Source organism: Phyllostomus discolor, chromosome 13, assembly GCF_004126475.2.
Source record: "Phyllostomus discolor isolate MPI-MPIP mPhyDis1 chromosome 13, mPhyDis1.pri.v3, whole genome shotgun sequence".
Lineage (NCBI taxonomy): Eukaryota > Metazoa > Chordata > Mammalia > Chiroptera > Phyllostomidae > Phyllostomus > Phyllostomus discolor.
Window position 1 is genome coordinate 35,856,267 of NC_040915.2, and position 22,216 is coordinate 35,878,482.

Below are 22,216 nucleotides of genomic sequence, written 5' to 3' on the forward strand. Positions count from 1 at the left end.
TTTCCTTGATAAATTCAGAGTTCTTCAGGAATATTCCTGTGAGCGTTCCGAAGCCCTTGGGAGTGACCCTACCACTCTGGCCGTCACGTCGTGCGTAAACGGCAGTGGCTCCCTCAAAATGCTGCTGTTCTCAGAAAAAATAAGAACAATAATCAACAGAGAATGCTCACTGTGGTCCAGCTACTGTGCAGAGTGCTATCTACACACTGTCCCACGGAATCCAGTAACTCCATCCTGAACTGAGGAAACTAACTCAGAAAGGTGGAGTACCAAGCTGGGGAAGAGCACTAGGGAGATGATAATAATAATAATATCTATTTCACAGGACTGCTACAAACAATCAGATCAGTGCCTGGCACATAAAAAACAATACCTAAATGTCTGGTAAAAGAAAAAAGAAAAAATCTTGCAAAAATCATACAGCTAGACGGTACAGCCGGGGTTCAAACCCAGACTGACGGACTCCAAGGTTCCCACCCCGAGCCACTAGGACTACACTGCCTCATGGCTTTAAGAGTTACTAGAACAAATTTCCAACATGGTCCCACACTTCACCGCCCCTCCCAAAGTGCAGCTACATGATCGATCCATCGGGAAGGGCTGGGGCTCCGTGAGGGCGGTTCAAAAGTCTGAACCAGCGCTGAGGGCGGCAAACCACGTTGGCACTGACCCTAAGAGCCCAAACAACACACAGTTTCCCAGCACACACCAATTACCAAAAGCACGCTGGTGCCAGTCCCGATCCCACTGCCAGAGGAGTACTAAGTGTTTCTGAAGAAAGGCATTAGCAGTCCATCGGTTTCTTTATTCAAAATGGTCTCCCTTTTCAATGTGAAAAGTCTTCATTACTTTAGAAATTCTAAGGTTTGTTAAGAGCCTGGTAAAAATGTAGGTAAACACACTTTACTTGAAATTGTGTTCATTTACCAAGTCCTTCCCCTTGAATGGGCTTCTAAGTGCAGTCAAAACCCTCTTGCTTTTAAGAACAGATAAGAATCAGAGCAGGCTGAACAGAACCATAGAACACAATGATACTTTGGCTTGTCCAAGATTTTGACACAAAATCCATAGCGCAGAATCAGGACTCCAACATCAGATTCTCCATCTCCCTACCAAGTTATAAAGAGCCGCATATTTGACGCAAATATCACAACAGAAGAACTGCTGGAAGCTGTACTGCCCTCCGGTTAGACTCCCGGGAAAACCGAACTATCTTGGACGTCACTTAATCCCTGGAAACTTCATCTTTGGCTCTCATCACCCCCAAATCCCGAGCCTGCCCTGTAGGCTGCTCAGCCCCACTGTTCACACTGTTGGGAAGGAAACGCCACCAGCGGGGAACACCGACTTCCTGCAGAACGCCGCACAAGGGGGTGGAGAGCGGGCTGGGGATACCTCGGGGCTCCCCTCACTCCGGGGGACACCGACTGAGCCCCGGAATGTGCACCTCTCGCATCACTGCGGCGACTCGAGGAAGTCCTAACTTTTAAGACAGCCGGGTCAACTTTAGAAAGATACTGACCGCCCCGCCAGAACCGAAACGCTGACAATGACACCCCCGTTACACCCACCCCAAGGAGAGAACATCAGTAAAGCCGGACGCCCCGGGGGCGCGGCTGGGACGACCTCAGAGAGCGCTCCGCGCCTCACTGGACAGACCGACCCGTTTTGCCCTCTCTCTCTCCTACACACAGCCTCACACCCTCAGTCTGAACGGCGCATGCCAAAATATGTATGTTAGGTGGTAGAATAAATGTGACTTACATTTTCTCACACATGCTTTTTGACTTTTTAAATTTTTTTGTTTTTTTAAAAATTTAAAATGAACATAAATATAAGGTTTAATCCCAAATAAGTTTTCATATAAAACAAGACAGTATACATTAATAATGAATATATTATATGCCCATCATGTGCATATACTTGTGTATATGCTGTATACATGTGTATACAGTGTGTATATTGTGTATACCAGTGGAATACTACTCGGCCGTAAGGAAAGATGGAGTAACTGCCATTTGCAAAAACATGGATGCACCCTGAGGACGTTACGCTACGTGAAATCGGTCAGTCAGAAAAAGCTTAGAACCATATGGTCTCACTCGTGTGTGGGGCGTAACACTGGAACTCACAGACACAGACAACAGTTCGGTGGTTACCGGAGGGAAGGAAGTGGGGGTGGTAAAGGGTAAAGGGGGCCCAACATATGGTGACGGGAGACGACCTGGTTTTGGCTGGTGGGCACACGACACAGTATACAGATCATGGATCACAGAAGTGCACACCTGAAACCTATATAATCTTATTACTGTCACCTGGAAAATTTAAAAAATAAATAAATAAAATAAAAACCTACCTTTCACATGGAAATATAAGTTCTGTCCCTACTTACTATTCCCTTATTAAAATGCTTAAGAATCATCTATTATAGAAAAAGAGTTTTCCTTGTCAGCCGCTTGCTCGATGCAGCTCCATCGCGACTTCCGGCCCGCACATCCGGTGCAGAAAACAAACGTGCGCAGGAACCCCCTTCCCGCCCCGCGGTCCACCGATGCGCAGTGTCCTTGCTTCCGAGAGCATGACATTTCCCTCAGTAACGTAAGCAATTCTCCGCATTCTCGGAGATCTTGTCGCAGCTTAAGCGCTTTAAGAATTCGGTGTTCGTTCCAAGGGCACTGGATATCATTTTCCTGTTTCTCGGGTTCCTCTGCGCCACGCCCTGCGGGTTACGTGCAGCGGCGTATCTCGCTTTTCCCCTTCGGACTCGTGAGAACAGAAAGGGCACAGAAACCGCCCTGAGTCGTTCAGGGGGAGAGGGGTGATCTGTGACACGGCGCAGCCGTCGCAGACCCCAAGTGGCAGAGCCAAGTTCACAGACGGGCTTGTCAATAGGCCCTCCACATTAACTGCTGGCAATACAACCACGATCAAAGGCCCGAGAAGCTTTTAATCGCCGTCAAGGTAAAATAATTTTTTTCCAGGGTAACTGAAGTCCAAGGCAGAAACTTATTGGTGACTGACAGAAACAGCACAAGCTATTAAATAAAACCACACTACGGGACCACCTAGGTTCCCCAGCCCCGCCCCGCTCTGAGTGAGCCAAGCCAGAGGTGGACAGTTCCGCCCCTTTAACCCGGTGTCGAACAGAAGGCGGGTCCAAAGGCCCGTGTGCTGGTATCCAGCACAGACAGCTCTCCTCCTCCCCCACTTCTGGGTCCCAACCCCACCCTCCCTTGCTGCTGCCTGCACCAATTAGAGAGGACCTCCACGTAATCTCCTTCAAGTCGTCCCTCGGGACAGTCATCACTTTATGATCCGAGGCAGATCCATTTTTCTAATACTCGCTAAGGGTGGTTTATAAGCACAGGCTTAGAAAAGCCTTATTAAACACTTTCTCCAAATTAGACAAAGCTTTCTTTTCTTGTACCTTAAGGACCTCAGTAAAACTAGTTTCCCCACACAGTTCATTTCAACTGCTAAACTCAAGTCAAGCTTGAAGAAACTGAGCTTGAAGCTGGAAACATCCAGCCTGCGAGGGGCGGCAAAGGTAATGATGGGGAAGAAGACAACTGCGTGAAGAGACACAAAAGAAGACCAGCAAGATTGTTACTTTTTTCCATTTGCTCCAGTTAGATTACTAAGATCTCGATTCAAAATTTCTATCTGGAGAAATGCAATGTAATAATTTGCTAAGATCAAAGACAATCACCACCTTATTTTTTACTGCTGCCACCTCCACTTTGGAGTGTGAACACAAAGAGTCCTTAAAGAACCACACTCCAGCCCTGGCTGGTGTGGCTCAGTGGATTGAGTGCCAGCCTGCAAACCAAAGGGTCACTGGTTCAATTCCCGGTCAGGGTACATGCCTGGGTTGCGGGCCAATTGATGTATCTCTCACACATCGATGTTTCTCTCTCTTTCTCCCTTCTTTCCCCTCTCTCTATAAATAAATTAATAAATGAATAAATTAAATTAATTAAAAATATTTTTTAAACCACACTCCATTACTTGAACTCAACTGTGTTTACTGCCATGAACGGAAACTCGCATGCACACTCCTGCTACAAGGAAAGAAAAGTCACCTCAAACTCTTCTCCATGTGTGGAGAGAACACCCAATTAGAAAACAGAAGACAGAGCTTATAGTTTGGGCTACTCTTTTCATTCATTACTCAGATCAAAACTTCTCTATGCCTCAGTTTCCTACTCTGTAATATGGCAATATCAGTATCAGCCTTCCTTAAAGTCAAAGAAGCCATCTCAAAAGAATCGAGAAAGTGTGAAGATTTTTTAAAAACCAAAAATTATAATAAAAAGTGTATCACAATCACGATTCCTTTCACAGATTTAATTACATATATATTCGTAAACCTTAAATGACTGAAAAGCCATGCTCAAATCACCATGCTGTACACTTTAAGTGCACACAACTACATTTGTCAATTATCCTTAGTAAAAGAGTTTAAGTGTCATCCGACAGTTAGGAAAAAGTGGGAGAAGGGGCGTAAGTACTCTAAGAAGAGCCCTGTGGAAGTTTAGAGGATGACAGGATTCTTTCTGGGTGGGAAAATGACAAAAAGTCTCAGACTTGTTTGGTAACGAAAGGTTATCTCGGCATCGAAAGTTAGCAGAAAAGAACTGAGAAAAGTTTGGATTTTGAACCACTACAGTCTGGAAATGAAAAATCATATTCTGTTACAATAGGATCTACTGGATTTCCAGTTTAAAGGAAATACAGAGGCTAGAATATGCTAAATGACCCCACAGAGAAACAGTCAGATAAATCCAGAGTGTGGTACACCCTTCTAGACTCTCCAAAAAGCCGCGGGGGGGGGGGGGGGAGGCATGCCAAAGCCACAGGGAAGAAAAGGAGGAGGAGCTATACTAGGCTGTATAAGATTAAAGAGACAAACAGATGCAATGTGTAAATGCTGGTTAGAACCTAGTTTGAAAAAAACAGCTATAAAACACTTTTGGGATGAGTGGGGCATTCCGATTGTGGACTAGACCTTAGGAAATAAATTTCATCTTCTTAGGAGTAACAAAGTATTCAGCTGTTATGGACGGGAGCTCATTTTAAGAGGTGAGCGTGAAGTGGCGTGATGTCGTGCTCACTTCCAAACACCTCAGCACGGGCACGATACACGTGTGCGTACGTGCTTGTGTTTTGTTTAACCTGGGTGATGGGTGTTCAAGTGTTTGTGGTGCTAGCTAGACTTTCGACATCTCAAGATATACTTGAAAAGTATCATTTAAAAATGTCAGAAAAAGAATGTGACATAACCTTGATAGAGAAGATCTAATTCACTCTCTTTTTCAACAACGGAAAACACTGGGCCCAGAGAACCATAGCTAATGCTGGCCTCTTCTCAACAGAGACTGAAACTCAGGCAGGCCTGCGAACCTTAGCCCAGACTCCTGTCATGTGCCAGAAAACCAGTACCCAAGAGACAAAGAATGATCTGGAACGAACACATGCATGTGCATGTTAAAAAGCTGAACACAATTTTTGTTTTACGTGCAACAATCCATGAAAACTGCAGAACAAAGATCTGTTAAAGGCTAAGACAACCTAGTGCATCAGAAACTTGTGTAACGTCACCTCAGTATGCAGCAGTGAATGGGAATTAGTTTGTTAGATGCACAAAAAGAAAAAAAAAAGTTGTTAAAGCGCTTAACCAGTATCACCTCTACTAGTGTCTCAGAACTCGGGCTACTGATTACAGTAACTACGCCTCCCAAAATCTGACAATGCACTTTAGTAACTTCGCATTTCACCTATGCGCTCCACAAGCTACTTGCCAGTTCCCCAAAGTGCCATGTTTTTTCATCTTTCTATACAAGTCATTTCCTCTGCACACAGACGCCCTTCTGCCTTCTCTTCCCCTCCTCCTCTCTCAAGGGTACCTTCTTACACCGCCTGTCCTTCGGTGAAGGTTCCTGGCCCGGCCCCCGCCACTCCTTGAACTTCCATGCTACCTTCTGCGTTGCTGCAAAGACTTAAAACATTTCCTAATTATTTAAATATATGATTCCTCCATTAAACCACAAACTGTCAGATTTCACAGAGCAGCCATCAGAAATAAGGGAGGCTGGCTATTTTTAAAAGTTTCAAAAGAATCATCTTAATTCACCTAAAAAACAAAGTGTTTGACCTAAGCTGAAAGAGAGTTTACTATGACTTAGACTCGTAACTTACGTGACCTGGAGTACCTGTTACTTCGCCACTTGGATACTCCCGTCACACAGCACCCTCTGGAACCTGCCTCAACTACCGCACAGAAGCAGTCTGACCTGCTCCTACCTACCTACAAGCCAATTATCTTAAAAGCAAAAAAATTATCTGGGGAGTTTCCTGGGAGGGTAAGAACTTCCTCAGAGAAGCCCAAAAGTTACCAAGTCCTCACTCACTCAAGTCTTCAGCAAATATACATCATTAAGACCACATACAAATAAAACTCATTTTAATGCTTTTCACACATACGTTTTCTTAGACATCTAATTTCAAAAGAAATTCCATGACTGAAAATAGCTACAATGGAAACTTCTGAAAGTTCTATTGCAAACACGCAAAAATAAGGCATTACAATGCCCAGTGTATACTCAGCAATATTGAACCTCCCAGCTCAGTATATGGAAGGAATATATTCAGAAACAAATTCGATTCTTGCTGACGGCACGTCAGACAGCTGATGCAAGACGAATACATGCGGACGGCTCTCGGCCAACACACGGGCATCCCTAAGTGCAGGCACGTCAGTGAGGTCTCGACCTACGGCCCCTGCACTGCCAGAGAGTGAACCACGAGGAGCTTGCTGGTAGCCTAGGACTGCCCGGTAAGCAGAAGCAGAAAGCTGGGCAGGGATGGTGGGGGGCGGCAGGGGAATCCGGTGCAGTGGTCTACCCGATGAAGATAAACCATGCAGGTGGTCTGCAGTAAGGAAAAAGGAGAGAATCACTAAAGCAGCAAATGGATCATCATGCCCTATGAATATGATCATGTTGCTTACCCAAATCAACCCACTGCTTTCTTGCAACAAGAGAAGACTGTGCTTCGGTCACAAGCCACAGGAGAGACAACTAATCAATAAGACCATAAAGGCAAAAGTTCCTGATTACTAGTGATTAACACTCAATAATCAGCCTCATTAGAAAACTCACTGAGTATAGTATCACTCACCAGGTGCTGCCAAAGCTTTGCATTTGCTCTAAGCAAATCACATTTTAGAGAAGCGTTACAGGCTATCAAAAATCAGAGGAATATAGGCTCCTTACATTTCTAATGGCTTCAAGTTTCTGTCCACAGTATATAGCACTAGCTACTAATTCCTAAATAAAACCAGAGGGGAAAAAACAGCACATTTAATATACATAAGAAGCCCTGGCTGGTGTAGCTCAGTGGACTGAGCGCAGGCCTGAGAACCAAAGCATCGCCAGTTTGATTCCCAGTCAGGGCACATGCCCGGGCTGCAGGCAATATCCCCAGTATGGGATGTGCTAGAGGCAACCATACATTGATTGATGTTTCACTCCCTCTCTTCCCCATCTCTCTAAAAATAAATAAACAAAATCTTAAAAATATATATACACACACATAAGGAGAATCTTCTTTAAGAATGCCTTTCCAAAATAAATTCCAAGATAATTTTTAACTGGAAAAAAAATCAACATTTTATGTTGAAAATATAAAACAGAATGAAAACATATAAATATTTATATAGAAATATATTACACTTTATAGAAAATAAAAGAATACCAATTTTTTTTGTAGAAAATTCAAAACAGGCGGGACTAGCCCAATGGAAGGTAGCTCATCAGGCAGGGCAACATTCCATGTCATTTTCTATCGTAAATTCAAGTGCTTCAATCTCTTTCCAAAGAGGATTCGGCTTCCCACATATCCCAGGGTTTTCCAACTCAAGCTTTCCCACCTAACTTCAGTTCCCATACCTACCGCACCTACCCACCCAGAGTATCACCGTATCCCCCAACCTACACCTGCTCGCTCCCCATTTCCTTCTGGTCCTCTCCCCACAACCCTGCTCCTCCTGGCAGAATCAGCTGCCCTCTGCTTCCCTTCCCACCAAGCAAACGCCTCCTGTTTCACAGGAGGTCTCTCTCCAACTGGTACGGGATTGTATGCTTCCCTCCCATGGAGACCAGAAAACACGGAAGATTCGGACTCCCCCTGTCACACTTAGGGATGAAAGGAGACTGAGTCTTCAGCCCTCCTCCTGCTCAAATCTGCTTTATTTTTCATCACGGGCACAGATCTAAGCATCAATGCATAAGAAAATCCAACAAACAACTGAGTCAGATGAGGTGTAGAAGTAATATACGGGACACTGAAAATACATAAGGAAGAGATACGCGAGATACTCTGGAAGAAAGTGACTCATGTCTCACAGAATGTGTTTCTCTAAAGCACACCAACCTCAGTTCCCAAGGGCTGCTGGGGTATGGTGGGGTCGCATGCCCAGCAAGTCTACCCTGTATTGGGATACAGCTGGAATTTCTGCAAGTACCATATTAGAATGATATCAGTTAACAAATCGAATTATTTTCTGAAATTATAAGAAGAGTCTTTTCAAATACAATCAGATCTATCAATTTCAGTCAGACCTATTTTCCTATGCTTCCCAATAATCCAACAAAATTCAGTCCACTCAGCACCTACTGTACAGCCAGGCCCGGAGAAGTGAGTTCTCATTTCTCCACCTGTTATGAAACCGTCATGACTAAATTCTTGCTACTTTCCTTCCTTTTCCCTTATTTCTAGCAGTCATTCACTTCTGTACCTCCAGTAGGCCTCCCGCAGGCGACCCCAAAATCGAACACCTCCGAGTTCTACCCGATCTGAACCCCTGCACCATCCTAAATAACGCTGCAACTTAAAACTGCTTCTGTCAGCCAATCCTTAACTTACTGAACGTTGAACTACGGCTTCCCCAGATTGCTCTTATTCCCCGAGACCTGCCAAGCCTCCTCCATATTCCTGGTCATCCGGGTGCAAAAATGTGGGGTTTTTTTCTTTTTTCTCTATATTTCTACATTCAATAAACCAACTGATGCCACTTTTCCCCTCAATGGGTTCCCAGCTCTAATCTCTTCCCACCGTAAGCAATCCTATAATAGTGCTTCTCAAACTTTAATGCGTATGAAAATCACCTGAGAATCTTGTTAAAATGCAGATTCCGACCTGGTAGGCCAGGACTGGGGCCTGACACTCTGCATTTCTAACACGCTCCCAGGTGATGGTACTAATGCTGCCGCTTGGGTGACGGGCCACACATCACACCTTTGAGAACTGAGGTCCTGCTGTTTTCTTCTTTACCTTCAGCACTTCCACAGTTTATCCCCTGGTGTTTTTATACGTCTATACAGTGTTTTATAGTTGTTTTATGTGTACATATTCTATTATGCCTTCCTTAAAATCAATTTTGACAGAAGAAATAGGACCATGATTTCTTTTTTTGGAACAACAGCAACCAATTCACTAGGCATACTGTGGGTATTCAATGCTTGTTGATTGTAAAATGCTTCCCTAGAAAATACAACAATCATCTCTTGATTAAGAAGAAGTTGAAGTGGGTTTATAAGTTACTTCTGTCAACATTTTAAATCCCATTTCACTGCTCATCAACCTTTTTACCAGATCAGACAGAGGAAATAAACTTAAAACAACTTTTTAGTCACAGTTAGGATGGCAAATGGTACTTAAGAGTTGTGAATAACTGGTTATAGATTTGTTCTTTCTCCATCGGAGAAGAATTAAATGTATACATATGTATTTAAAATTGAAGCCAGAAGCACAAGGTAACAAAAGGAAAACTAAATTGGACTTCATTAAAATTAAAAACTTGTGCGAGACACCATCAAGGAAGTGGGAAAAAAAACCCCTACAAAATGAGAGAAACTATCTGCAAATCATATTTCTGATAAGGGTTTGAATATAGCAAATTTTGTATTTTACTACAATTTTTTTAAAAAAAAAATGAAACTGGGGGAAAAACTAGCATTTTTTCTTTTTTAAAGATGTTATTTGTTTTATTTTTAGAGAGAGGGGACGGGAGGGAGAAAGAGAGAGAGACAGCAAATGGTGGTCTCTCACATGCCCCTACTGGGGACCTGGCAGGCAACCCAGGCATGTGCCCTGACCAGGACTCGAACCAGCAACCTTTCAGTTCACAAGCAGGCGCTCAATCCACTGAGCCACACCAGCCCGGGCAGAAACTAGCATTCTTTGTCATAGCCCTGAGTTGAGGTTCTGCCATTTATCCAATAATGCCTTACTAAAAAAGTTATCTAATCCCTCCTGGCTCCCACCATCTGTAAAACAGAGACATTACCCACCTCCCAGAACTGCTGAAGACTAAATGAGAGAAGGTAATCACTTAGCCCAGTACCTGTTACACAATAAATACTGGATTAATGGTAGCTATTATTATTCAAAAAAAACCCACTGTTACTCATCAAGTAGGTGTCTGCAAGGCTGCTTATAAATGGATAGTCAAAAGAACTTCATGGTATTCTCAAGACATTCTGAAATAAAAATAATTTTTTAAAAAAGACATTCTGAAATTAAGAAATGAATCACCAGTATCCCAAGTTATCCTCCCGTAAACCTGGAAACCGGCGACCACCAGGGTCAGTCCTCTTAGAACCTCACAACGTGTGGACATCAGCGACCCGCCCAGAAAGCGAAAACCTTTGCACGTCACTATGGTCGGTAAAGAAAACAAAATAAGAAGCTAGCTGGCTGTCTTCAATTAATTTCAGTTTATTCTTTTTCTCCACATATTTCTTATTTTAAAGAATCCTGAGATGTAATTCCTCAGCAAATGCCCCGGGCTAAAACCTCGTCAGGAGGGGACAACCCCAGCATCAAAGCGCCACCCCAGTACGGGCAAAAGCCGGACAGACCTATGCTATCTAGAACTGTCAAAACAGAAAATGCTAGAAGCATGAAAGCTGCAAGAGAACTACTGTAATATACTTGTCTTGATTAAAATTAGGCATTGAAAGATAGTCCAAGTAGCTGAACCCAGAAACTGAATTCCAGGCGAGGTATGCCAGAGGAAGACACTACGGATGATCCCAGATAACGCGAACCTTATGTGAATTCAGTCATTTCCGCATCTGCAGGCTTTTGCAAAGATCTCCCAAATTCCTTCACACAAGTAATCCACCTAGTAAGGAAGGAAGTTTTTCTCAATACACATACACGTATTTGCTGTTCCGTGGTGGTGTTTGCATGACACATCACGTGAATGTAATTACATCTGTCATGAAAATCTTAAATATGTCATGAAGACAGAGAAGACTGTTCTTTACTCCACGTTGGTAAATGTTCAGAACCCAATGTCCAGATCACAACTACTAACCACGGCTGTACGTCTGAAAGGCAAAGGACCTGCGGTAACGCCCTCAGCAAAAACAGTCGCCCTGCCCAACAGAACCCTGTTGTAATAAGCAAGAACTATGTAGCGTGTTGGCCTGAAACACTCACCTGAGCTAATTCCTTTAAACCACAATTAACTCTTCACGATCATGACAGTAATGGAGGATAAAGGCTTCCATAATTACACTTCAGAAACAACCCTTTTATCCCACACAGTGACATCAGGGCCATGCCTTCTCTCCAGAAGAAAATAAAGGAGTTTATGGTTTTTTCTAAACTTTAACTTGGAAAGGTATAGCACAGCGCAAGGTCCAGAGGACGCAGTTCTCAAAGAAACCGATACTACAGCTATCTGGCTAGATGTCACTGGTAACAAATTACCAAAAGTGAAGAGTTCATGCTTTTAAAAGCCCCCACTAAAATGCCTGGCTGGTCCTAAGCCACACTACCAAAAGGCTTAAATAAATTGGCTCAAGTTCATTACCAAGAAGAAAACATGTGTATGGGAATTTTAACTTGCGTGTGAAACAATGTAAACTAAACACAAGCACGAATATATTAGGGTACCTTTAATGATCACCTCCACAGCAGTAAGAATCACTGTGACCCCCAATTTGACCTTAACCCAAGGCTGTTTGAAATCACACCCTTTTTAGCCCTGACCAGTGTCTTGGTGTTTCTCTCCATTTCTCCCTCCAGTCCCCTCTCTCTAAAAATAAATAAGTAAAATGTCTTAAGAAATAAATAAATCATGTTCTTTTTATCTTCCTGCTTTGTTGTCACTGAGGATCTCACTGTTAATACGCCACTAAGGCAGAATGCTATGACTTGACAAGCACTACTATCAAGTAGTGGTTTTGATGGACGATTTTTTTCAAGAAACGTTCCATGGAGCTTCCAGCTACGTGCCCGGGGTTTGGTCACACGGGACACCCACAGATTTTAATGAAGTGGCCGGGCTAACACTCATGTAACTCAGGAAATCCAGCCACCAAAAGTGAGGAGCTGCAAGACGGAGCTCGAGTGATAGGGCAAGCAACAACTTTTAGCATAAGGAAAACTTGTAAACTCTTTCATCTCCAAACAATTTAGCTTAGGAATTTGTAAATAAGCCCCGCGGCTTGAGACATCCCAAGTAAGTTTGCAACACATCCCATCCCGCACGTCACGTTCGCTGTTCCCAGAAGCTGCTGCTGCCTGAACTGCAACATTCTGACCCGCACACCAGCTACGGGATGAACTCGGTAAAAGGTCGTTTAAGGAAAGGCCGGATCACGTTTATCGTTATACTGCTGTCCTCCAAAACCGATTGAATTAAAATACCTTTCCTCGGCAAACTATCTCCTGTACGATCCAGAAGTGCGCTCCGTTGTTCGAAAACTTTTAACGTACCGATCCTGCCGGGAAGTCGGGCTCTCCCGTTGTATTTGAACTTTTATCCTACACATTTTCCTTTACGTAAGACCGAGAGGAATGTGACCAGCCCACCCCGAAGGCCAGCGGGCCCGACACCCCCGTGCTGCAGCGGGAAGCCACGTTTTACTCGGGCAGCCCGATTCCCCACCCCTCGTGAAAATAATGCCTGTGGCCACTGGAGACTTCCCCGACCGAGCTCCAAAACTTGCAGGTTTAAATGGCCAAACTGGAACCAACCAGGGCAGCTGTCATCTGAAACTCAGGAAAGCTGAGCCCAGCCAACTCCGCGGAACAAGGAAGGGTGCGGAGAATGTGGCGGGGCCCACCGGAGGGAATGCATTCGGCTCCCCTCCCCAACCCCCCATCGGTTCGCTTTTCTGCAGCCCCAGCGCCGCCATCCTGCTCCTGAATAATTAAACGGGCTGGGAAGGGAGGGAGGTGGCCAGAGAGGCAGTTTCTCGCCCGAGTTTCCCGGGCCGAGGGGATGCGGTGGCCAGGCCGAGGGGCTGCATCCCCCGCGCACGGAGGACTTTTCCTCGGGGGCCGGGGAGAGAAGGGGGCGACCCCACGGCCTGCGGGGCGGCCGGAAACGGGGCGCGGGGCGTGACGTGGAGGAGGGGATGACAAAGGGGCGCGGGGGGCCCCGGCCGCGCTCCCCGCGGGCCCGCGGGGGGCCGGGACAGGTGGCCGGGCCTGGCCGGGAACAATGGGGGGGCCGAGGCTGCCCCCTGGCGCTCACCTACCTCCGGTGCCCTCCGAGTTCTCGTTGAGGCTGCCCGAGGAGTCGTGCTGGGCGCCCACACACCCGCCCATGGGGGCCCCCGGCGCCGCGCCCGCCACCTCCGGCTCTCGTCCGGGCCCGCCGCCGCCGCTGCTCGCTCAGCCTCCTCCGGCGCCGCCGCCGCCGCCGCCGCCGCCGCCGCCGCCGCCGCCGAGCTCCGGACAGGCGCGCCGCGCCGCTCCGCTCCGCTCCGCTCGCCCGCCGCGGCCCAGCCTCCGCCCCCCTCGCCGCTCCACCCACCGCCTTGGCTCGGCCCCTTCCTCCGCGCCCACTTCTACCTCAGCCCCCGGGCCGCCCGCCCCGCAGGCCGGACCCGCGCGCCGCTCGCCCCTCCGGCTCAGCCCCGCCGGGCCCGGGCTGGCCCATCCCGGGCGGGCCGCAGCGCCCGCCTGGCCCCTTCACAGCCCCGGACGCCCGCGTCCCGGCGATCCCCGCGCTCGCGCCGCCCGCCCGCGGCGCCCCATCCGCCCCCAAGCCCGCGGCGCCGCCCTCCGCACCCTTGGCCTGGGCTCGGTCCGGCCCGCCCGGAACCGCCGGGGGGCGGGGCCGCGGGGCGCCGCGCGCCGATTGGCTGAGAGCGGGGCGCGAGCAGAGGAAGCAGAGAGGGAAGAAAGGCGGGGAGGGGGGATAGAGGGGAGCTCCCAACCCAAGGGGAGGCAAAGGGGGGCCGGGGTCGGTCAAGGGGAAGAGGCAGGAGAAGGAGACGTGGAGGAGGGAGAAGGGAAGACGCAAAGAAGAAAGGCAAGGGGAGAAGGGAGAGGGGGCAGAAAGGAAAAACAAAAGTGAGAAAGTGGAAAGGGGCACGATCGAGTCTCTGGCTCCCCCTCCGGAGTCAGCTTTTTCTGGTGGGAGCGGGGCATGGAAGTCTCGGAAGACACGCCGGCGGGGACCGGGCGGCTCCCCCGGTAACTGGCAGAAGGGGATCCCGGCTGAAAGTGGAGGTCCCCGCACCTTTTGCCCTGTGCAGAGCCCCGTCTAGGCTTCCCCTTGCCTGCCCCACCTTCATGCCCCCTAAAATCACTGTGCCCCATTATTAGAAGTAGGGGGGGTCACTTGTGGCTGCAGACTGAACTCAGATTACAGAGGCGAACCATCTGTGTAGGAAGAGATAAGACCTGCCAGTAGTTCAAGGGGCGTGGGTTTGCTCGTTTTCATGAGGTTGGTTACTCAGACACGATGCTACTTCTCCTGCCTTAGGTATCTTAAACTGTCTTTAGACCGTGACGTATAGTGGAGTATAAGTAAATAAAATGCTCTGTTGTTTCTAAACTGGAATTTGGTACATTGACCACACCCGACGTTCTTGGCAGCTGCTATCCCCATCGAAGCCAAATTGTTAATGGTCCCGTCAGAATTGTGCTTCTTGGGAGGATGCCTTACAATTTTTATCGTCCTGCTTGGGCCTTTCTAGAGCTTATTTCTACCTAAGAGCTGTTCTAACTATCTGTTCCATTTTTATATCAGACTTTTTTTTTAACATCCTGGGTCAGTTTTTGCTTAGCATTAAAGAAATGTAAGTGAAATATCCAAGAAGGAGCCTCTCTGCAGTTTGGAATTTGCATTTAAATATATTTTCATCCACTGCTGGTGGGGGTGTGAATTGGTTCAATCTTTTTGCAAAGCAATTTGGCGATGAGGTTCAAGAGCCTTTAAAAATATTCACACCCTTTGACATGGGATTATTTCATATGGGGGGGTGGGGGGTGGAAATAGTCCAAAATGCAGAAAGATTTTGGTCCTTGTATTCCAAATCAGATAAAACTGAGGGCTCAACCCACAAAACCCTATACTTGAGGCACGGAAATGTCTTGTGAGATAGAAGTCTGCAGTGGTAAATGTATTAAATTTGAGGGTAGTAGTGAACGTTCAAGAGCCTATATATGGGCGTCTTCTCTGAGCCGGCACAGGTGGCGCTGACATTCAGGCACCATGTCACCGAGCCTTCAGCTTTATCATTCTCAGCTGAGTATTCACGTAGGCAGACAAGACAGCACTTCTCTGAAGGAGAGCTGCATGCTGCACATCTTTCAAGGGATTGCTTTGTCCTGAATTTCACTCTAGAAATTGCTGAAACCAAGACTTTGTGATGTCTATTAAACAGATGGTAGGCACCCAAGTGATGAGTGCTTTCTGATGAGCACCGTGGAGCTGGCGCTAGGAAGGGAGCAATCTCACTAAGATTCTTAGCTATGGATGTTCTCCATCCTGCCTTTTTCTTAGAGCAAGGACACAAGCTCTGCTCTCCACTTCCTGGGCGGGACTCTGTCTTCCAACCTGTGCTAGCTATGCGACCTTAAGTTTCTGCGTAGCTTGGTTTCTCGCCTGTAAAACTGGGCCATAACAATGCTCCAAGCTCCTTAGTTAACTCTTCTCTTTACATCTAGCTTCACCTAAACTTAAGGTGAGGCCTCATCTATTTAAGACCTGCAGAAGTTGCCTTCTTGGTGTGTGTGTATGCATGCACTTTTCTGTTTTGTATCACATCTTTATTGAGACAGAATTCATGTGCCCTATATTTCACCAATTTAAAGTGTATAATTTGATGGTTTTTATTATATGCACAATCAATTTCAGAACATCTTCATCACCCCAGAAAGAACCACATACCATTAGCGGTCACTCCCCATCTCCTGCCAAACCCCAGGCTCAGCCCTCATCTATTTCTTGTCTCTACCGCTCTGCCTGTTCTGGACCTTCTATCCAAACAGAATCCTAGGTGGTCTTTGGTAAAGGGTTATGATGTCTACAGCATGATGTTCACCCATGTTGCAGCACGTGTCAGCCCTTCATTCCTTTTTATGGCTGAGTAATAGTCCGTCTTGTGGCTAGACCACATTTTGTTTATCCATTCATGAGCTGATGGGCATCTGGGTTGTTGCTACCTTTTCACGATTGTGAAGAGCGCTATTATAAACATTCGTGTGCAAATTTCCATTTGAACGCCTGCTTTCAATTCTTTTGGGAGTAGAATTAATGGGTCATAGAGTCATTCAGTATTTAATTTATGGAAGAACCACCAAAACTGTTTTCCACTGTGGCTGGATCACTTTACCTCCCATGAGCAATGTATGAGGCTTCTAATTTCTCCATATCTACAACCTCATTTGCTATTTTTTGAATTGTTATTATTACTGTTATAGCCAGCATATTGAGTATGCAGTGGTACCTCATCATGGTGTGGATTTGCGTTGCCCTAGAGACAAATGATGTTGAGCATCTTTACACATGCTTGTTTGGCCCTTTGTATATCTTCTTTGAAGAAATGTCTAAGTCCCTTCGCCCACTTTTTAATGGGCTTTTTTTGTTGTTTTATGTTGTACAAGCTAGCTGTAGGTCTTTATAGATGCCCTTTATTAGGCTGAGGAATTTCCATTTTATTCCTAGTTCCTGAGAGTTGCTTCTTTTTTTAACTCAAGAATGGATTTAGGTTTTGCCAATGCCTTTTTGCATCAGCGAGATGATCATATGCTTTTCCTTTTTTAGTTTGTTATTATGATGAATGACACTGATGGGTTTTCAAGTATTAAACCAATCTTGAATTCCTTGGATAAGTCTGACTCGATCATGATATTTGTCCTTTTTAGCACACGGCTGGATTCAATTTGCTAAAATTTTGTTCCGAGTTTTTGCATCTGCATCGATGAAGAAAATGGTCTATAGCAGGGGTTTTTTTTTCTGTAAAGCTCTTTCTGTAGTTTTGGTGTCTGATATTTCAATTTTCTGGAAGGGAAAGGGAACTCCAAAGAATCGAGGATGGATGACTATGAAGCAGCCATGCCCCCGGCACTGAGTCAGTACTGGGTTAGGACTTAAGGAAGAGGTCCCTCTAGGTCTGAGAGCCAGACTTTCCCATAGAAGACAGGACCCTGGTTTGGTGAACAGTAGAGAGGTTACTGTTGTGACATATCAGTGAGGTGGCTGGAGATCCATCCTGGGAGGTGAGGGAGGACAGCTCTTCACAGGAGGTATCCTAGGCTGTGAAACTGCTATGAAGGAGGATGGCTGGGGAAGCTGGGAACTGCTAGGCGGTGTTGGCTCTTGTGTCTTGTAGGAGCTGGGCCTTGGAGAAGTTGCTGCCGCTGCTGGAACCTGGTGCTGGAGCAGCCACGTCCCCTGAAGTTGCTACATGGGAGAAGCTCTCTATGCTGCAGAAGCTAGGCAGCGGACAGGCTGCACACAACCCAGGAGCCTGGCCTTGGGGAAGCTACCCATGCTGTGGAGGCCTACTGAGTGAGCAAATGGGAATTCCTCCGGCAATGTCTCTCCAGTGCCCTCTGCTGTCAAAGTGACACATTGTGCCAACTGGCAAAGGCACAATATTTAAAGGGCCCATATCCATTTTCACAGAGCAGGCAATGAAGAGTGGCTTTGGATCTGAAGAAGTGCTGGAGTTGGAAAATCATCATTTTTCAACTATAGTAGTTTCTATGGACTGAATATTTATGTCCCCCCCCATTCATATGTGGATGCCCTAATGTGATACTATTTGGTGGCATGCTGCCGGGAGGTAATTGGGTCAAGAGAGTGCAGCCCCCATGTTGGGATTAGAGTCCTTAGAAGAGGAAGAGAGCTAGTCCTTTCTCTCTCGGTCTCTCTTTCTCTCTGTCATGTGAGGATACAAAGAGAAAAGAGCTCTTACCAGAATCTGACCCCACTTGCAGCCTGACCTCAGACTTCCAGCCTCCAGAGGTATGAGAAATAAAGGCCTGTGATGATATTCTGGTCTAGCAGCCTGATCTAATACAAAGACTGGTTCAGGCAAAAATCATCCATGGATGTGAGATGTATGAAGAAATTGTGATGAGGAGGTGGATGGATATTGGCATTGTCTTTTTTAAAATTTAATTTATTTATTTTTACAGAGAAGGGAAGGAGAAAGAAAAGGAGAGAAATTATCAGTGTGTGGTTGCCTCTCTTGCACTCCCTACTGGCGACCTGGCCTGCAACCCAAGCATGTGCCCTGACTGGGAATCAAACCTACAACTTTTTGGTTCACAGCCCACGCTCAATCCTTTGAGCTACCCAGGGCATTGCCCAGCCAGGGGGCATTGTCTTAAAATATCACCGGTACAGACTGCTTATTCATTGAAAGTGGGAAACAGTAATAACACAAGGAAAATGCACAACAGATAAGGAGTAACTGGGGGGACTTTAAGCCTTAAAGACATGCGACGCATTTGTGTATCAGAGCTACAGGCGGGCCGAGCTTGATATTTTCGCTGCTTGTAAAAGCAAGCAGTGGCGACCAGGATACCTTTATACCTCATATGCCACCTAGCTCAAAGTGCATACCTTCTGACGACAGCCAGACGGAGCCGGACCAGAGTTCTCTGCTCCCTCTACCAATATGTGAGGGATAGGGCTTCAGTTTGGTGGTTGCCCCACTGCCTCCGAGAACGGCGCCGCGGAGACTGCTGCATCCACGACGTCAAGACCGCCTCGTAGGAAAGAGTCCCTCTTCCTCGACGTCCCACAATCGTTCTGAGGTTGAGTCTCATTGGCTTGGCCTGGCCCACGTGCCCGTTGTTAAGCCCATTGTAGCCAGAAGTCTGAGCTGCCCTGATTGGCCAGGTCCAGGTCACGTGCCTATTGTTGCCGCCAATGAGTGAAACCCCGTCCCATCCAAATCCTCTGGATTGAAAGGAAGAGAATGGTGGTTCCCCAAAGGAAAAGGAGGGCGATACCACCCAAAGAAAGGAAAGTAGATTACAGGCAGCCGAAACTCACAATGTCCACTACATACAAAAGCAATCATTTGTGTGTGTGATTATGTCAATAACAACAATAATAACGACAGCCACCATCAACTGCGTGTTTACTGCTAGCACTGTTCCAATCGCTTTCCATCTAAGAACTCATTAAATCCTTGCACCAGCTGGGTGGGGTAGGAGCTATTATTACCCTTACTTTATAGGCGAGAATTTAGTTCTGCCTAAACTCAAATTAATTACCATGCTACATTGTCTCACATTAAGAAAATGTGTCAGACACATACTATAGTGTTTGTTTGATTTTTTGGTTTCTTCCCCTCTCACCACTCTAACTGGGTGGGCACATTGACCGGCACTGAGCCCTATAATGAACACCCCCACCCCCACCCAGGCTTTACCACAAACTGAGAGGACAGAAAAGCAACAGATCCCTTGCCGGCAGGGGTCCCAGGCCAATGGGGAGACAGACACATAAACACAGGATTACTGTGCACCGTGGCATGGCAGCAACTTTCTCTATAAAGAATCTTCCTTTTGTTTCCTTCCACTCAAAGAGTTTTTAAAGTCTTATAATTCAGTAGTGCGATGGAAGGAGGATCAAAGTGCGGTCGGTAGGCAGCAGGGCAAGGCCCACAGGCCTGCTGTGGCAGGTCACCAGGGTGGACAACTCCTGGTACCTAGGGACGGGCAAAACTCAGCTGGGACTTCAGCCCCAGGGTGACTTTCCTCCCCTTGCATACGGCTCGCTGGTCATGTGCTCTAGACTCCCTGACCTTTCCTATGCTGGCCATGCAGTCGGCTCAGGCCCTCCCCTGACCTTTCCAACTGGCATGTTGCTAGTCCCTCAGGTTAGGACCCCCCGCCTTAGAGGGGCCTGGAGCATAGCCCTTAAGCATTAAGCCCCCAGCACGATGAGGTTGTGACCCACATCAAACACAACTAGGCCGAAGTTGTTTGAGCACCAGGCCCAGGAAACCTCTCTCCCTCCCCCTCCCCCTCCCCCTCCCCCTCCATCTTTCTCCTGCTCCATCCTGTACTTCTGAGAATCTCCACAGTTCATCCCCCATGGGGCATCTGGTTTGGATTGAAAATAAGCCTCATGAGTAGAGCACACCTAGAAAGGCAGGGTCTCCTACTGGGCTTTGCTGTACTTGCCAGGGGCAGGAGTGATTACTGTTTCTCGCGCTTTACTTACTCACGTTCAGCAAGGGTCCTGGGGCCTGGCGCCAATCCGGGGCAGCCCACTGAAACTCTTCCTTCAAAGTCTGCGGTGTTATCCTAAAGGTGAGGGCGAGTTTTATATTCTCCTGCACAACATGTTTGTGTTTGTTTCAAAATGAACATGTGTAAAGTAACTTACTGGTTAAATTGCTTACATTTATTTCTACTGCCAACCTTTCCCCCCATAACTTCATTTGGGTTGAAATGAAGTTCCAGAAGCAGCTTTGGGTATCTCTCAACACCCTGCTGCTGTGCACTCCCGAGAGACCAGCCCTGGGGTGAAAGTGCACCCCTGGGTGATCTCACCGCTTGCCAAATGCCTTCCAGAACAAACACAGAGTGTCTGTACACCCTCCTCTGCACGCCGAGGGTGCTTATGAGAACTGGAGAGGCTGGTGGCAAGGAGACTTTCCAGCAGAGAATGTCTGTCTGCTCAGCCCCGGGGCCTGGCACAGTTAATGGGATGGTTATGATTAAACAGGAAAACAATGTTTCCTTACTTGGGGATAATACTTCTCTGCGAGAATGTTTAAATTTTGCATTTCCATTTTGGGGATAATTCTGAAAGATGGGTAGGCATGCATATGTCAGCCTCAACAACTGTGTTCTGTTAGCAAGTTGAATTGGAGTCCCAGGCTGGTTCTTCCGGTGTCACGGGCTAATGAGAAAAGAACCGGGTTTGACTGGATACATGGTATGCACTGAATGTTTATGTCCCTTCAAAATTCCTATGTTGAAATCCAACCCCCAAGTTGCTATTTGGAGGCAAGGCCTTTAGGGGGGTGATTAGGTCATGAGGGTGGGGCCCTCACGAAAGAGAACAGTGCCCTTATACGAAGAGGCCAGATTAAGAAGAAAAAGAAAAGAGCCAGAGAACCAACTTGCTCTCTCTCCACCATGGGCAGACACAACAAGAAGTGGGCACTTGGCAACCCAGAGGAGGGCTCTCCCCAGAGCCCAACCATGCTGCCACTCTGGTCTCAGACTTCCAACATCCCGAACTGTATGAAATCAATTTCTGTTGTGTGTAAGCCACTTGGGCCACCGTACTTCATTATGGCAGCCCGAGCAGAGGAAGACAGTGTGTCGGTGATGTATTTGCACCCAAGGAGGGCTGAAGGCAGCAGAGTGTGCGGCTTTAACAAAGGGGCCAAGGGCAGAGCAAAGGGAACGCGGAGTGTTTTCAGTACATGGTGCTGGGGACACGGGACAGCTACGTGCAAACCAATGAAACGGGACCACTACACACAAAACTTAATTCAAAATGGGTTAAAGGTTTGAATGTAAGACCTGAAACCTTAAAACTCCGAAGCAGCAAACATAGGCAGCAAAGTCTATGACATCAGCCTTGGCAATGATTTTTTTGTATTTGGCCAAAGCAAAGGTGAAAAAAAAAAAAAAAACCCAAGCAAAAACAAACAAGGAGGACTATATGAAACGAAAACACTTCTCCATAGCACAGAAAACAATCAACAAAATGAAAAGAAAGACAACCCATCAAATGGGAGAAAATACTTCCAAATCACCTATCTAGTAAGAAATGAATATCCAAAAAGTATAAAGAATTCATATAACCTAAGAATAACAAAAATCTGATTTAAAAGTGTGCAGAAGATACAAATAGACATTTTTTTTACAAAAAAGACATACCGATGGCCAACAGGCACACGAAAAGGTGCTCAGCACC

General features: G+C 46.6%; 1 protein-coding gene across 1 annotated transcript in view; it reads right to left on the reverse strand.

The window, feature by feature from the left end:
* UBTD2 (ubiquitin domain containing 2) overlaps positions 1-13,720 on the reverse strand; it is a 35,292-nt gene extending 21,572 nt beyond the window's left edge. The window contains exon 1 of the mRNA XM_028528394.2: positions 13,560-13,720. Coding sequence (XP_028384195.1) covers positions 13,560-13,629 — 70 coding nt within the window. The 5' untranslated portion in view covers positions 13,630-13,720. The remainder of the gene's footprint in view (positions 1-13,559) is intronic.
* Positions 13,721-22,216: the final 8,496 nt, after the last annotated feature.